Source organism: Oxyura jamaicensis, chromosome 5 (genome assembly GCF_011077185.1).
Source record: "Oxyura jamaicensis isolate SHBP4307 breed ruddy duck chromosome 5, BPBGC_Ojam_1.0, whole genome shotgun sequence".
In the NCBI taxonomy this organism is placed as follows: domain Eukaryota; kingdom Metazoa; phylum Chordata; class Aves; order Anseriformes; family Anatidae; genus Oxyura; species Oxyura jamaicensis.
Genome location: NC_048897.1, coordinates 61,873,102 through 61,891,013, shown reverse-complemented (window position 1 = coordinate 61,891,013; position 17,912 = coordinate 61,873,102). Strand labels below are relative to the sequence as shown.

Sequence of the window (17,912 nt, the reverse complement as noted above, 5' to 3'; positions counted from 1 at the left end):
CGCCGCCGGGCCCGCCCCGGCCGCCGCAGGCACCTCCCCGGAGCGGTGCGCGGCCCGCCCGGGCGGCGGCGGCTGCCGCGAGGGGACGGAGCCGGGGCGGGGCCCGGCGCTGAGGGGCGGTGGGTGCCTGTGCCACACAGCGCAGGGGCCAGGGCCGGGGCCAGGCTGGGCGGCGCTGAGAGGTGCGGCACTGCCAGGCCGGCAGTGCAGGGAGCATCGCGCTCCGCACGCTGCCGCTGGCAGCAAGAGGTACAGTAGGTACAGCAAGACGACTATTTTCCACCAGGCAGTGCTGGCTCATTACGATCCCAGTGAGAAAGGCACTCGGTCGGTAAAGTGTCACTTAAAATGCCCTTTATTGCAGCTAACCCTGTGATGAAGAGGAGATTCCAGGCATTCCTCTAGCTGCTGGGAAGGCCAAGCTGTGCAGCACCAAGCAGCTCTCCAGTCGAGGAGATTCAGATCGATCTGTGGAAAGGTTACCCATTTTGTCATTTTAGACATTACAGCATTTTCTCACGAAAAAAAAAAAAACTCCAAATATTTTTACAGTCAAAAAGAAATGATGTCCCTGTGAGAACCTCTTGCTGCACTTCTAGATAAAGGCGAGGCACACAAGTGGTAGATCACAGGTACACCCCAGGGGAGGTGCCTGCAGGTTCCTCTTCTACAAGCCACCAGGTGAGCTCGAGGGACACCTCGAGGGACACGTGCAGGCCCACCAGGGCCCGAGGCCAGGCACGAGAGCAGTTACAGCACAGACTGGGTAGGCACAGGCCTAAGTTACATGGATCACTAATCTGTGATTGACAGTACTCCCCTGGCTGGGATAATGAGAGATGGCCAGATAGCAAAGTTCACTAGAGGAAGCACTTTTAATTTTCATTTACAGTTAATTCATAAAAACTAGGGTTTGTTTTGTTTCTTTGTTTGTTTGTTTTGGGGGAAGGGGGGAGGGGTAGCGGAGACTAGAATCATCCCTAGATTTCAGCTACATCTTATTCTTTAGTATTTTCTCTAGCTTACAGCAAGTAAACATATTTTAGCAATGTAGAGATGACGTAGGCTTTTTGTAACAGCGAACAGTCAAACAGTGTCTTATTCACAGCAAGTGTCCTAGCACCTTCCTTTTCCCCCCCCCCCCCCCCCCCAACATTTTTCTTAACTTTTCCCCTCCATAGTTAATTTGGGACTTTGAAATCCACAATTATTTATGTTCTTTCCTTGAGATGGATGATGTGAACTGCACAATTAATATCAAAGACTGATTGGACTAAGTTTCTTAGCAAACCTGACTTGCTACGACTATAGCTGCTAGTATTACCAGAAACATCCGTTATCTTGAAATACATGAACATTTCTCCAATTGAAGTGACCACAACCCCACTTGAGGAAGGAGGCAGCTTTTGTATATACAGGTCACGCTATTTATTTGATAACTGAACAACCACAAGGTTGTCAATAAGTACAGAACATCCCTATTGAAGTGCATTAAAACACAGGTAGGTTCTGTGAAATGTCACAACTATATTAATTGTTTTTCCTCATATTGATAATTATTAAATGAGTGTTGATCTCATGCTTTACATTGGACTTCTGTCCAAGATGAACTTCCTCATGCAGGGACTTTTTTTTCACAAAGTTCAGTGATTTTTTAGCACCTTATTTTTATAAAATTATCAAAAAATAAAATGCCTCACAAAAAGTAATTGTAAAGAAAAACACATGTTTTTCTTCCAGTCTTTTTCCTGGCTTCTGTTATTCTTACTTTAAGTGACATGGTTAAATCCAATGCCAGAAGAGGATTTGTTTTCCACTGAAAATACAAATAGTCCCATTCAGATTAATAGAATAGTAAGCCCATGCTTAAATATTTTATTAAAATTAGTAGTCTCCATAAGCCTTGCCTGCTTCAGTTTCTGGTAGGTTAATCAAAAAGATACAAGCTGTGTGTAAAATTAATACTTTATTTTACATAGACACACATATATATAGCTTTTTTTTTTTTTAAATAGGATTGAACCAATTGATGAAAAATATTTAAACTGAAGTTCATAGGCAAACAAACTTTTTTTTTTTTTTTTTTTTTTTAAGTCTAAAGAAACACTTAAATTACAAGGGCTAGCTGCATCCACATCCAAAGTGTAACCCTGGGCTATTTTAAGCAACAATCCCATTAAAACTGACTAGTTGGGTCTGCGCATGTCAAAACATTCTGCATTTAAAACCTTTAAAGATAAGGTTGACATATAATCTGTAGAACACTAACAGTGATCACACGTAATTATGAAGTCCTTACTAACACTACATAAACTTCAATTCACTTGTATTACATACGGCACAAAAGAAAGTTCAGAAACTTAACACACTTCTGCTTTTTTTGGAAGTTGTCTGAGATCTCAGCAACTTAATTTTAAAATCTATGCTGCTTCTAATCTTGTTTGCTCTCCACAGTTAAAAGCATGACTGAAGGGTGTTGGGGAGACCAGGGAGGGAAAACTGGCTCACAGTGGCACAGTGACTCATACTTTCAGGAAGAAGCTTTAGTTAGACCTTGCTAAGGGCCAGCCTTAAGAGGTAGGTCACTGCTCTCTTCCTCCTCCCTTCAGAATTACTCCTTGTTAGCTAAGTAGCAAGTATCTGTTAGGGAGCTCCTAACCAGAAGAAAGATTACACATTTAAATCGTCACTGATTCTGTTTTATACCACTGAATCATTTAAATTGCTATCAAGGAAAGAATTCAGATACATTAAGCAACTCACAGGTTTTGCACACTGTTAGCTCAGAGAAAATCTTCCTGAACCGTGACTAGGAGTCATTTTCATTCTCAGCACAGCTAAATTGAAGCAAACAGAAATGGAAGGCCGTTAATACAACTTTGTAGCCGCCTTTGAAAAAAACCATTTCTAGTACCTGACATTTCCCAGCAATGTTTCAAGAGAAAATAAAGTGAATTCCAGTGTTAAATGATCAATATATTACTGTTCCTGAACAGATAGTCCCACCTGAAAACACTACAGAAGCATTGGGAACAGGGTGAAAAGCATTAGGTTTATTTGCTGTTATACTGTAACCTGGTTCTCAAATCATTTGATGAAGTTGTTTCTTCTATTATTTTAAAATCTGTTTCATCTGGCCTTATACACACACCTCAAGCTGAAACTGTAGAAACAAAACATGAATATTATTTTAGGTGAACTAGGCAGCAGCATTAGCTATTAGAATTGAATTAGAATGCTAGCTCAGTCTCTCCAACAAAAAAAGTTGATGTGACATTCACTTCTAAGACTTCTAGAACAATCAAGATTCCAGCAAAGTACACATGCTTTAGTACAGTTTTAAGCTACTTATACACATGCACAAAACATGCTTTTTCATTCAAAATGGACTGAAGAAACATAAAGAGGGGTTAAACGGAGCATTAAGTTACCTTTCAGTTCCTCCTTGGTAACACACTTACTCTATGTTTGTAGTTGATAAAGTATTTCTCACCAAGTCATAGAACACACCGTGGAACAGAATACCACAGCTACCTTACTTGAAGACAGGAAGAGGAAATTAAATCCCAGGTGTGTACTCCAAAGTAAGCATCTGACATGCTTTGGAAGGGGAACTGGAAAGAGAAGTGGTCAATAGAAAAGCCTTGTAAGCAAGGCTGACAGGTAAAAACCTGTCAACCAACATTAACTCAACATCTACAAGACCAAAGGGAGGTTAAAATCCCATTTGCTAAGGCAGGGAACAAATATACGTGGTGATTCTACCCTAAACGTCCTAACACCTAAGTAGCTAAGAGCAAAGAGACAATGAGACACTACAGCCATAGAAAGATCACCCAGTTGAGACCGCTAAAGGCTCATAATAGGTCTCACTCCATCGCTGTCCTGGACACCACCTTCCCTAAAACACCTCAATTGGTGGCACGTTTTACTGTCTGTAAATCAATCAATGAACAAATGTTCTCTGTCACAATAAGGTTTAACATGCAGAATCTTCTCCTGTGCATAAATGGTAATTCATTAGCTGCAGAATTTGTGACTATTTGCTCACCTATCTGGCAGTAATCTTAGGGATACACAGATCAGATCAGAATTAGGCCAGTGACTCTGCTTTACCTCATATCGAACAGAAATCAATTTACATCAGCAGGATCACTCAGAAGTAACTCTAAATATTGATGCTGCACATTAGAAAGGGAGTCAAGTGACTGGGGAAAGGAAGATCCTTGAATAGATTCCTCAGATCTTTCAACAGAACTATCTTAAATACTTTTTGAACTTGCACAAGCTTAGGTTTCCAAGCAACATGTTAAACAGTAATAAATTGCTTCCTGTTTAATTAGGCACAGTAATATTGTCTCCTTGAGGCACCTCCCTTTTCCCTACCCCAATTCTATTATACTCAAGACAGGATCTTCATCCAAATCCAACTGTTTAAACAGAAGCAGGACCTTCATTTCCTGTGTGCTGCCCTGCTCAGTCACCGCTTCTTCCTGCTTTTTCTCTGCAGTGTTTCTTCAGATGAGAACCTGTGTCAGCTCAGCAGCCTCCAACTGGGGGAGCTAGAAGCTCTCAAATGGCTTCCACAGTTCACTGAGAGAAGGTAAGGTTCATGCAGGTGTCCCGGTTTCAACTAGGACAGTTAATTTTCCTCCTAGTACCTGGTAGGGTGCTGTTTTGGATTAGGATGAGAAGAGTGCTGATAACACGCTGATGTTTTAATTGCTGCAGAGCAGTGCTTACACTAAGCCAAGGACTTTTCAGCTTCTCACTCTGCCCTGCCAGCGGGCAGGCTGGGGGCGCAGCAGGAGCTGGGAGGGGACAGACCCAGTACAGCTGACCCCAGCTGGCCAAAGGGGTATTCCGTACCATCTGGGGTCACACTGAACAATATATAGGGGTGGCTAGCCGGGGTGGGGTCCAGCTGCTCGGGGATTGGTGGGGCATCAGTCAGCAGGTGGTGAGCAATTGCAATACGTACACTTGTTTTGTATGTATTATTATAAGCCATACTATTTTCATCATTATTTTTTTCCTGTCCTAATAAACCGTCTCTATCTCAACCCACAGGCTTAATTTTCCCAATTCTCTTCCCCCCTCCCAGTGACGGAGGGGGGAAGGTGAATGAACGGCCGCGTGGTGCTTAGCTGCTGGCCAGGTTAAACCACAACAGCAGAGAATATCCACACTTAATTCTTCCCGGCCATTGCATTAGAACCAAGCCCTCAAGAACAGCTACAGCAGTGACAGTGGCAGGTAGCACAAGTGCTGAGAATTATTAAGCATGCACACTTGTTAAAAATCACATGTACAGCAAAATCATGATATTGCCTTTTCCAAGGCTACAGAGCTGCTGGGAGTAGCGATGAAAAAAGGAGGCTTACCTTAGGAAGCTCACCTAAGCTACTGTTGGTAAAAATGCTCAATTTCTACTGCAGAACAAGATCATTATTTCTAAAAATCTGAGTGAAGTGCTATACTGGCACACAAACACACGACAGACAAAAAATTTAATTCAGTTGACTATTTTGTCTGGCAGTTGCTGCTGGGACTATTAAAGACAAGGTCACACTTTTAGTAGGGTAGGGACCTTACTTTTTTGGTAGGGTACATGTGTTTTTATTTATATATATATATATATATATATATATATATATATCCAGTTCAACAGGATAATAGGGTAACTAAGTACACTTTTGTTCATAAGATTTTTAGGTGTTACAGTACAAAGTAATTCAATCTGTAGAACTAGAATCATGTTTTCAAATATACAAGCAATGCCCATCTCCATTTCCAAGTGAAGGTGAACTTTGCTTATGACTTCATATAAAAGCCGAATAGTCGTCAAGTTTTTTTAGGTTCTTTATCTTCCTGATATCCAGCCCAAACAAAACAAAACTCTTTATTAGGTCTGTGGTAATCAACAGTTTGTACCCAAGAACTTTTGGGGCTGAGGTAGGAAAAAAAAATACAAGGAAGAAAATACCAGTGAGTTTACAGGAAACCAAGAAACTGCAAAAACAACAAAAGCAGGTAAGTTACACGTATCAATAACTTAAAAGAGAGACTAAGCTGACTGCATAGTAATTCTAGCCAGGTTACCCTCTGTGAATTCAGGACAAGAAAAGTCAGTTTGATCTTAAACCCATGAAATTACATCAACAATTTCTAGATATATTAGTTTTCCACATTTCCATTAGTTCAGTGAAAGAAGGTAAGGTTCATGCAGGGAACAGCTAGGAGCAAAAGATGCTAACTTCTCTTTAAAAACACTCTTCTTCCATCCATTGGCATTAACAGACTAGTAGCATGCCTGACTAGCACAAGTTTTCTGGACAAATATTCTCTAAGTAAATCTAATTTTGTTTCAATATGATAGGTTGGTAATGGCATAAATAGAATTCTATCTAATATCAGAATACCATATTTGACTTCACATATTTAACAAGTAGCACAAGGGGTTGTAACTATGATCTTAAAGGTCCCTTGCAACCCAAGCTGTTCTATGATTCAAAGGAGAATTGTTTTTGAAAAAGAGATGTTTAAGTGTGACGTATCCAATCTTTACAGGAAACTAATTCTCTAAGAGCTTTAGTTCACCAAACCACCCACTCTTTGGGCATGAGATGTGAGAAGTCCAAGCAAGACTAGACAGGTAGCGTTAACCAGTAATGTATCATTAAAAGATGAATTACAGGCTCTGAATTCAGATTCAGGCAGAAGACAAAGAAGCAGACGGGGATATAAAATACCAGTTTTACAATTACTTTTAGGTTCCTATGTAGTTCTTCGAGAAATACCCTGAATCAAAGTAGTCAAGGTACTATGCTATCTGTTTTGGAAAATGGAACTGGAAACACAGTGAAACATTAAATGTAGCTATTTTGAATAACATCTACCAGTCACCAATGGTATTTTTTAAAAATTAAATATAGATAAAGCTCTTAAAGTGTTGAAGCTCCTCTTGTTACACCATGCTTGTTAGAATTTCTCCAACTGACATCCAACTTCCTACGTTTTGCAAGAGGGTAGTAGTTTCTTCTTCCACCTGAAAAGATGGCTTGCATACCTACGTACAAATTTTGCTCAAGCGTTTTTGCAGTAAATTCATAAGCTACCAAAATTACTTTAAGATTATTTTTATTTAAGAAAAAAAAATATTTCAGGGGCAGTAAAATAGAGACACCACTTCTCATTCAGCAAGCATTTGAACCACATATGACTGGATGCTAGGAGTATTCAAAGGAAGCATTAACACACACACACTCTACAAATCTCAAGCTCTTCCCACAAGCCACTCTCGAGACCATGATTCTCAATCTCCCCAGTGGCCTGACTCAGGAAAGTTGTTCCTATTAAAATGAGATAAACTTCACCTGAAATTCTTGGATAGAGCAGCATAAAAGCTTCCCAGATAGGCTATCTATTAAGCCTTTAGTACTTCTACTGCATCTCTCTTTAAATGAGATTTTAATACAGTAATACATATACATGAATATTTTACGTCTGTGCTACAGAAAACTTGTCGTTGTCTTCTATAAGCTATTCAGTCCCTCCACCACCCTTGTCTCCCCATTCTCAACAATGCATGAGTATTCATTCCTCCTTACCTCAGACCTAGCAGGTCTTTCTTTGCAGTTTCATCTAGTATTCCATCTTCACAGTCACGTCTCAATTCAAATCGTCCACAGGTTTCAGTTTTCCAGCTGTCTAAGTACTGTTCCTGAAGCTGTAGAGACAGACCGCAGTCAACATACGCTAGCACACGCAGACTGCGGTGCCTTTGTCCCAACAGAACTATCAGTGAGTCCCACTCTCCTGACAGGGAACCACAAGCACTAGGCAGGAACAGGAAGCAAATCTAATCAGGACTTGCCGTGGTATATTCCTGAGTCAACGTTTTATTTCCACAAAAATCAAGCTTAAATAAGCATTAGACGCTATTAAACACAACTGTTAACTTTAATGTTCAAATTCAACACTAGTAAGAACAAACAGAGCACAAATGGGAAACATCATTTAAACTAAAATTAATGAAGAGATAAGCCAGAAATTAGAACAGTTCGATTTTTAGCAACATCTGTCAGCCAACAACAGTATAAGTTTTGACAGACACATTTGGTTCGTACTGGAACTTAAAATTGAACAGTTAAACTTGGTCTGTTGGCATCTCCGTCTGCAGTTTCAGTATAGTATACTATATAAGCACAATCAAACTTATGTACATAAACAATGAAGAACAACCTGAACACTTACACTAAACAATTATTTACAAGTACTCCAACATAAAAAAATATACAAGAGCCTCAAGAATGAAAAACTGAAGAGAATACCAACATTTAGAGAACCTTATTAGAAAGGATTACAAAACATCAACAGCCAAGACATTAACAATTGCACTACACTAATACAGAGTCCAAATACCAAATGGGTGCATTATTTCACAATGCACTAGCTTCAAGAGAGAAATGCTGCTTTCACTAAAATGCAGCTTCAATTTGTTTAACGTAATTGTTTTAACAAGAAGCCTATTAACACAATAATGATTGTTTTAATGCTACAGTTTACAGCGAGGACAAAACACTAAAATAGCAGCAGTTCCACACGGCACTTAATTCCACAGGTTTCTAAGCTGTGGTTTATGCAATGCCTACAAAGTGCTCCCAGTTGAATATACAAATAAAATTCACAACAAAAGGTTACCTGACATCAGGTACATTGAGTGTAGGTGGCCTTAAAGCCTGTCTTTCAAAATTTATTCCCCTCTGCTCCAAAATCAGTAACACAGCAATGCCCCTTCCCTCCCTCTTAAAGATCATTAGGGACAGCACTTCTCATTACAATGCTGTAACACTAAAAAGCAGCACACCACTATAGTGGTTAACCCTGGGACGATGTAACATCTAACAGTGTAACTGAAAGGTTTATGGATTAACATCCAGGATCCTCTATGGACAGATAGTGACCGAGTCCATTACCTCCAACGGTTAATACAGCTAATCAGCCATATTGTTGAAATTAAAAACCCAGAAACAACTCCTGTAAAACTAGTGACACTTATCTAAGACAGGACAAGAAACCAGGAATTGAATGCTTCCTTCAACCCCTTACGGCTTCAGTCCAGCAGAGATGCTATAGCCATCCCCAGTAGTTCTTTTGGACTTCATAGTTCAGTATATAGTAAGACTAACTGAGCGGTTCATTTTCTTTCCAATGAGTCGAGATGGTCTATTCTGTGTCGTAGATCTAGTTGTCATTCTGTCAGTGAACAGTGCTCGTTCCTCAGCTGCGGCCTTTGCCATCTGTGCCTTCTTCAGCTCCCTGCAAGACATTGGAAGTCACACATGCAATATTCAGTAGGGACTATAGGCATGTCACAGCAAGTGACGTTTTCACAGGAATTACAACAATTCCGAACTTAAGACTTGCCATCAATTCAGGCCACATTAAGACAAACAGATGGAAGTGATACTTAAACCCACAGGGCAAAACACCAATGTTCCTTACTTGCCTAGATGTCCTTTCTTTTGAAAAGGGAAGGACGTGACAAATTCACGTATCTTGGTCAAATTTTGAAATCCAGATTTTTATAAGCAGCTCAGCAGCTTTGCTATGAAAATCTTTAGCTGGCTATTGATTATATTTTCAACAGGCAAAATATTTGCTATCACTGAAGTGTGGCTGCAACACAGAACACTAATCTTTCTAACCTTACGTTTTTCCCACTGCAATTCAGTTTGTCACAATGATAACTGAGGTGGAAAAAATGATTATGTTTTATGATTGAAAGAAGCAAGGTTACCTACAGAACCGATCACTGACCTGGTATCAAAATAATTTATTCCACTCTATCTTATGTATCAATTACAAGATTATAGGATGTTGTTTACTTCCTAGTACAAGTCCTATGATCAACAAGTGAAGAGCTAATTACAGAAGCTCCCTCAAATGAAGTGTTCAGCCACAACTGAAACTCCTGTGGAAGACTCAGGCAAGCAGACACACTCTTAAATGAAACATAGCTAGCAACAAACAACTCAGGAAGCATCCTTTTCCTTCCTCTTGCATACCACATCAAAAACCTATCACCACAAAAATCTTGTTTGCCTAACAAAAATTTGAGCCTATTACTGCAAGGCTGTAACACTGAAGGCAGCGAAGGCCATTGTCCCTATATAACATTCTGCCAAGCGTTTCAGAGAATTGCCAATACTCAGTCTGAGGACTAAGTTAAACAAAACTCAATATAAGAAACTATGAAATAGTCTGACTAAAGAGCCAAGTTATCCTTATCAAGGATTTCCCCCATAACCCTTTTCTCCTTTAAGTGCTCGCATACAGTAACATGTAAAGACTCCACCTGTACATCCTCTTATCCCAAGCTACCCCTCAGAGGATTTTCTCTATCCTAACTATTACGACTTGTAATCTCACTTTACACCTCATCTCCAAAGCAAGAGCGAGTATTTCAAGCACATAATATAACGGTATAGATGTATTTAGTTATAAGTTTGTATTTAGTTTTTTAGTTGGCTAGTCCCATTCTTATTAACTCAAGTACTGTTCATTTACACCAGTGCTCCATCTAATCCTCTCCATGTTATCACTGTGCCAGTCCACCGAAATATATATATATTTTTTAATCAACTTTGCTAATGACTGACTGGAGGTCAGTCATACACGCACATCTATGCACACACCCAACCACCAAACCATTACCAGGAAATTCAGTTTTAAATTATTCTTCCATTCTTCCCTAAAAGTAATCCAACCTGAACTACTTTATGGAACACTATCCCCCCTGAAAGTTACTGTGGGTCAGTGTTCTTTTCAAATCGTTCCTAGCTTTAGGTTACAGTTATTTTTGTAATGATGAAGCTGCAGACAGGTTTTGCCTTCACAAAGCATTAGCTTAGCCAACTTCCAACAACAACAACAAAAAAAAACACCACCACCCCTTAATACAAGCAAGTTACGTTGAGAAACCCATCCTTAACAGCACAATGCGTCAAATTACTCTTTCCAGTCGGTCATAAAAGCATATAAAGAACCATTAGAAGCTAAAGTTCTATTTAAGGATCCCAAGGAATTACTTACTTCTGCAAGAGTGAGTTTTTGAATTTTTCAGCATTCAGTTCTATCCTCAGCTGCTCTGCACTCTTTTTTGCAGCAGAGAGCAGCACTGAATGCTTGACTAGTGCCACAGCTGAAGGTCTTTTCTCTGGATCAGGATTAATCATAACCTTGGGGAAAAAAAAATAAAGTCATTCTGGTTAAGGCCAGTAATACAGTAAGTTACACTAATCAGAGAGTCACTGGAACAAGAGTTCTTACTTTTAGTAGGTCTAGTAATTCTTGAGAAAGCACTTGTGGTATTCTCGGTAGTTTTCCTTGTCGAATTTCATGCCATTGGTCCCCGTTAGTTGGAAGCGGTTCAGCCCCAGCAGCGCAGACAACAGTCAGAGCAAGAGCAAAAATATCTGCTTTTGGCAAATGAGTGTAGTTCTTTAAAAATAAAGAAAAATGAATTTACTATAGATACTACCCAGTATAAAAACAAACCTCAGCTAGATTATTCAACACCAAACACATCCATGCTATTACGTTCTGACTAGCATTTGGGGGAGATACCACTTAGGAAGTTTCTTTCAGCAACGAAGTGGCAGACAACAAATCATTACTCTAATGAAAACAGCATACAGACCTAACACAAGTATTTTCTACAAGTAGGATAGCTACCTCTTGTAGGACTTCATTTGCAAGAAAACGGCTATCCCCTTCTTCCACTTGTGGACTAGATACTCGAGTTACATGACCAAGGTCACCTGCAAAAAAACTAGCGTTATTTCTCAGAAGACATAAAATGATGCAACTCTTACGCACAAGTGTGCTGCTTCGTACCTATTTTAAATATGACTCTATCAGATGACCACTCATCATCATCTCCTTCTTCTGAAGTCGTACTTGGGACTGATGTCCTGGATATGAAGATGTTACCTGTAAAAGAGCAGAACTGTTAAAAAAACACATTTGAGTCCAATTTTTACTTCATCTGGTTTTATCAGTTTGTTTTAGCCACACAGAAATTTCAGTTGCATGCCCAGTTTCTAGAACAAGAAATTACAATGTGCGCACACACACTCTGCGCCCCTCTGCAGGAAGTGGAGCCAAGCGTTGTGCAAGAAAGAGTTAATTACACAAAAAAGACCCAAGATAAATTCATCAGCAGTTACAAGTTTGCTGGCCAATTTTATAACTGACATCTGCTACTGAAGACTTCAGTAAAGAACTTACAGTTAATAAGGTGTGGTTAACTGCTCATTTCTCTACAGATTAAGTTAGCTGAGGAACCTGTCAATAGAGTAAACCAGTTTACACACTTACTAGGTTTAATATCCATGTGCACCAGTGACATGGAATGAATGTACTTTAAGCCTCGAGCCACCTGAAGCAGTAGGTCCTTCAGCTCCGGCTCAGTAAAATAACGCATATTCCTGTAATTTTCACTTATGGCATCTGCTAAACTGCCACCTAAAACAACATGAAAAAAAAAAAAGTATTTATTTATTTATAATGAAACAGTTGAGAAAATAATGACAACTTGCTTCCAAAAGTAAATACAACTGGCTTCCAAAATCAGCAGTGAATCTATCACCAAAAATTTGCTGATGATACAGACTGCTGTATCCCCTCTCTTTATAGCCGTGTAATATATTAAAATTATTTTTCTTCTGTGAAGTCTTCTGCAGCTGCCACGTAAATTAACAGGATACCAAAACACAAAGGAAAAGGACTATAGTCCTCTTCCAGATCTCTAGCACGGTATCAGCCACAGCAATTGTGCCCTTTTCGAGGGAAACTTTATTCCCTGTATTCCGACTTGAGCTATTATATAGAAGAATTAACTACTTTGCTGCTCACAAATGCCTTAGTGTAGTTCCAGTATTTTTGAACACTGAAGACTTTGTCTGCAATTTTGTAAATTATTGTTTCATTTATCCAGTATGCCCTTCGCAACAGAAAGGAACATACAGACCCACTTCAGACAATACTAACGAGCTATGCATAAGGACGTAAATTCCTACTTAGCACTAGGGATGTGTAGAGATACCTGTGTATCTTCAAAAAAACACCGATTTTTAAAGCGAGTTCAGAACAATCAATCTTTACTCACCATTGCAATATTCATTCTGTATGAGCATATGGTCATCTTCTGCCCACGCAGAGTAGTATCTTACTACATGCGAATGCTGCCCCAGAACTGCATGTGCATAGACCTCTCTTAAAGCATTTTGCCTGTTACAGTCACACAAAAAAATAACAGCACACAGGAATATTATGAAGTGAAATTAGTTCAATTTCAGCTTTACATAAACACTTACTAAAACATCACACCACTCTTCCAGCACAGGTCTCTAATTAAAATCTTCACATTCGGTTCTACAGAATCTTGTGTTGGATATTTATTTACGTCCAAACAGCTAAAGCCGTTTATGTTGTATTAAAAGACCAAGCAACATGAAACATTAAAATACAGCCTTTGTTGCAGATGATTCTTGAGGCAACTGCCGCTTACATTACTTACTTTCCAACCACTGTCAGCAGCAAGCTTTCAGGAGCATCATTGAAGTTTTAGGAAAAAAATAGCCATAAGCTAGGATTATGACTAAATGTCTTGGCCCTGAGTATAACTGAACTCTACATTCTTAACGTCTGTTGTATAACGCTGGTATGTAATTTTGAGCATCACAGACCAGCGAAGCTTTATATAACTATTAGAATATTGGGGGAGAAAAAGAGCCAGGAATATCAGACTCAATCAAAAAACAGCTGATAATCTGCATGTCACTTAAACTTGGCAGAAACGTGGACTTTGTTGGCAGTATTGTTTTCCTTTTGCACCTCAAAGGATCACCGCTGCAGCTTCATATAGTACCTCCTACCGTTAATGCAAGCAAGCATTTCTTTTACTTTCCAGGTGAGGACAATCTGTTTCCACTCAAAAGTTTTGGGACAAATCTCTCTTAGAGTTGAGTAAACTTTCCTCCCAACGTTTGAGCAGTATTTGAAAAAGAAGTGTAAAATGACTTCAAAACTATATCCTACTGTTTTATATTTAATTGAAATATATTTATGATTTTATCATAAATGCCTTCTCTAGATACTGATACAAAGCAACATTGAAGGAAAAAGCACCAAAAAGCATGTTTTAAGAGCAGGAAATACTCACTCGTCCACTGAGCCAGCTAAGGGTTTCTTAGATCGCTTTATAGCATAAATACAGCCATCAAGCCTCTTCACACATTTAAACACAGAACCAAATTCACCGGATCCAATCTTCTCCAACTCATGAAATTCGGTTGCATACCGTGACTTCATATTACTTTCCGTTATTGTGATCCTCTGTGAAGATCAGAAAGAAAAATACTTACAGATGCAAATACGTTAACTGCCAAACTTCGTACCAAGTTCTAAAGATTAATTAATTACCTTAGCAGGTCTGGTAGTTTCATCTTCAAGCTCTCCATCACTTGCTTCCATGTCTTCTCCGCACGAGCTGAAATTCACACTTGTTATTTTTACAAAATTAATACAGCTTAAGAAACTTAAAATTGAAGTCTAGCAGTTATTTTTTTTTAAATCCAATTCTCCCATACTACCCAAGTTTAGTCTAATTAAACATTAGATATTTATAAGGACAAGTTCATAGCCATAAAATCATTAAAAACCTCATACTAACAAAAACCTTCATACAAAACAGATACTCCAAGACCTCTGTCTTGCATCACTAACAGATTTGGAAGGAGGAATAATTTCACAGAAGCAATTCTTAACAGAACTTTTGCAGCTAAAATGGTTTTAAGGGTAAGCGTTACAAGGAAAGATACAAATTACTCACTCATTCCAGTGTGTTCTCTTTCTCCTCCGACATTGTCCTTCAGAGTTGTGAAGGAACATGGAATCAGGAGTGAAGGGATTAATGTTCACATGAGGTGTTTGTCTGATATCAGAATCTCGCTTCTCCGACTTCCCAACATTCATAAATAGAGAGCCCCCTCGAAGTTTGGCTGAGCTGGAACCTAGTCCTTGTGCTTTAGAGAGCAAACTCTGTATTTAAAATAATAATAATGAGACATTCATGAGCTCAACGTTGCTTTAGACATGGTCACATCATGTTTGAAAGTCATTATTGGAATGCTCTCTACTCAAAGCAAGCATGAGTTGTTTAAATAATGCCTGCATTTCCATCAAAAAATTCCAGACGCTATGAGGCTTTACACTTCACACAAAAACAGTTAAAGAAAACATCACATGTTGAAATAATTTTGAAAAGATAGGAATGATGACGAGAAGTGTTCTGTCTTTAATCAAGTCATCACACAGCCTTCCCCATGGACAGTTCTATGTTCATGAAACAAACAGAGATGAAATTCATGGACCATGCTGCATTGTATTGTCACGATTTTCATATAAAAGATATAAAAGTTAGACTAAATATAGAAAGTATCTTTGGTGATCACAAACTTAGGATAGCAAACTTAAAAAGAACACTATATCAAAGATTTCATACTGATGCAGAAGCCTCAATGGATCTACAACACTTGCTCAAGAACTGACAGCACTGTTCAGTGGCATCACTCTCACTGAACCACCACAGGAGGACAGACTGAAGCAGCAATGCTGAAACAATATCACACATGAAACCGCTGCACCTCCAGCACAATATTCAGAGTAGATATTTGGGGCAGTAATCCATCAGGCAGTTTCTGGGCACTTGATCAGATCTCTCCCAGTTACGTAGAGAAGTTTGCCCTTGGGTCTCCCACACCCTGATGATGATGCTAACCAGTGACCTTCAAGTCTCAGTGGAGTCTCAACACATTTCAGTATTTCCACTTGGTAACTTAACCAACTGTTTTTCCAGAACTGGGCACCTAACTCAATAATTCCATTGAAACACAGTGTTAAGATGTTACTTGTAAGTGTCACAATACACAAGACTCCAGCATCTCTGAAGTGTTCGCTCCTGACGTTAAGTTCATCTCCCATTTTTCTACTTCTAAACAGGGTAACTAAGCTACCTTTGAAACGTCATTTGGGACAGAAGCCGAGAAGAATAACAAACACCATAGAATCATAGAACCATAGAATTGCAGAACCATAGAATCATAGAACCATAGAATCACAGAATATCCCGAGTTGGAAGGGACCCATGAGGATCATCAAGTCCAACTCCTGGCACCGCACAGGTCTACCCAGAAGTTTAGACCATGTGACTAAGTGCACAGTCCAATTGGTTCTGGAACTCTGACAGGCTTGGTGCAGTGACTACTTCACTGGGGAGCCTGTTCCAGTGTGCAACCACCCTCTCAGTGAAGAACCTCTTCCTGATGTCCAGCCTAAACTTCCCCTGCCTCAGCTTAACCCCGTTCCCGCGGGTCCTATCGCTGGTGATTACGGAGAATAGGTCACCTGCCTCTCCACTCCCCCTCGCGAGGAAGTTGTAGACCAGAGCCAGAGGGGAAAAAAGTTAAGGTTGCCCTCCTTATGCTTACTTGTTTCTAGTGGGTAGTCTGTAGACCCCTGGGAGATCATCTGCAGGGATTATCATTAGGCTACTCCTGAAGGGTTATGTGGGAAGTAACAAAGAAAGCAAGACTACTATCACGGGATTTAAATGCACTACGTTTGTATATTTTGGTGTTCTGGGTGAGCATCGAGATCAGAAATTGAAATGCCTTCCAAATGTCTGTCGCTGACAGTCTTAAGAACTACCTATCCCTCTGAGCTTTCCCACCCGTCCGTTTAACGACACCTCTGGCTGCTCCGTCTCCCAAATTCGACGCAGAGAAGTGCAGTCGCTGCACTTGCGCTGGCACATGGTGCTACGCCAGTACTCAAACCAGACCTAACTACTTGCTGGTGGACACGAAGCAGCAAATCCCCGTCCGAGGTTTGACTTTTTAGTAGCAAAGGTGCCCTCCCGTAAGGTAACGGCGTTCAGGCGCTGGATGTCCTTCCACCGTTAGCCAGCCGTTCCCAGGAACGCAGCGGACACGGGGCACTTCCCCGCCGGCCTCCCAGAGGCTCCCGGCAGGACGCCGCGCTCCTCCTCACCCCGCCGCTGCCTCGGGGCCGCGCCTTACATAACCCCCACACAACCCAACGGCACAACCCAACGGCCGCGCCGCCGCGGCTCCCCGGGCCGCCACCGACTTCGCCCGGCCCGCCCCCCCCCGTAAGGCCCCGTTACCGCCCCCCCGGTAACGGTCGCGGGTGCCTCACCTTGGGGGTGTGCGGCGTGTCGAAGAGGCGCAGCTTGCGGAAGGTCTTGTGGGGCGGGGTGCCGGGGTAGTCGGGCAGCGGCGAGCCGGGCTCCTCGCTCCGCGGCCGGTAGCCGCCCGCCGCCAGGTGCGGCGGGGAGCGCCCCCCGTAGCGCCGGCCCTTGTGGGGAGGCGGCGGCGAGGGCGAGCCGGCCATGAAGTAGGCTCCAGGCGACTTGACCGGCGAGGAGCCGAAGCCTTCCTCCTCCCACGAGTCTCCCTCGTCCGGCAGCGGCGCCGCCGCGGGCTCCATCTCCTCCTCCTCCTCCTCCTCCAGCAGGGGCGGGTCGCCCCGCGCCGGGGTGCGAGCCACCGAGAGCGGCGAGTCCGCCTCCTGGAAGGCCGAGTCCTCGCCGGTGCTGTTGCCGCTGCTGCCGCCCTCCTCCTCCTCGTCCTCCTCCTCCTCCTCGCAGTCGCTGTGGCCGCTCAGGAACAGCAGCTTCTGACGGATCGGGGCGGCCGCCCGCCGGGCCGACGCCCGCCGCGGCGGCGCCGCCTGCTGCAGGCTGAGGAAGCTCATGGCGGCCCGCTGCGCCGCGAGCCCCGCTCCCCGCCGCCGCTGCGCTGCTCCCCGCCCGCCGCTGCGCT

The 17,912-nt window shown here is 41.6% G+C and overlaps 1 protein-coding gene across 5 annotated transcripts; it reads right to left on the bottom strand.

Moving 5' to 3' along the window:
* Positions 1 to 3,032: 3,032 nt before the first annotated feature.
* Positions 3,033 to 17,844, bottom strand: WEE1 (WEE1 G2 checkpoint kinase). Of its 5 annotated transcripts, XR_004751188.1 has the most exons (13): positions 17,287 to 17,844; positions 14,900 to 15,108; positions 14,491 to 14,557; positions 14,231 to 14,403; positions 13,175 to 13,296; positions 12,385 to 12,531; positions 11,902 to 11,997; positions 11,740 to 11,825; positions 11,335 to 11,505; positions 11,098 to 11,243; positions 7,611 to 7,729; positions 3,432 to 3,614; positions 3,033 to 3,163 (listed from the first exon to the last, which is right to left on the bottom strand). XR_004751188.1 is itself a non-coding variant. In XM_035327020.1 (11 exons), the coding sequence occupies exons 1-11, from the start codon at positions 17,842 to 17,844 to the stop codon at positions 9,171 to 9,173; spliced, it is 1,926 nt and encodes a 641-aa protein (XP_035182911.1). In that variant the 3' UTR covers positions 7,884 to 9,170. The 5 variants fall into 5 exon arrangements, 1 of the variants encoding a protein (XP_035182911.1); XR_004751187.1 differs by having other exon boundaries at positions 3,033 to 3,614; XR_004751186.1 differs by lacking the exon at positions 3,432 to 3,614.
* Positions 17,845 to 17,912: the final 68 nt, after the last annotated feature.

Excerpts from the sequence above, each read along its gene's own strand:
- WEE1 (XM_035327020.1), bottom strand. The coding sequence starts at position 17,844 with ATGAGCTTCCTCAGCCTGCAGCAGGCGGCGCCGCCGCGGCGGGCGTCG. Across the intron at positions 13,297-14,230 it reads TTAGCTGGCTCAGTGGACGA|GCAAAATGCTTTAAGAGAGG; the intron begins GTGAGTATTTCC and ends TGACTGTAACAG. Across the intron at positions 11,244-11,334 it reads AATTACTAGACCTACTAAAA|GTTATGATTAATCCTGATCC; the intron begins GTAAGAACTCTT and ends TTTTTCCCCAAG.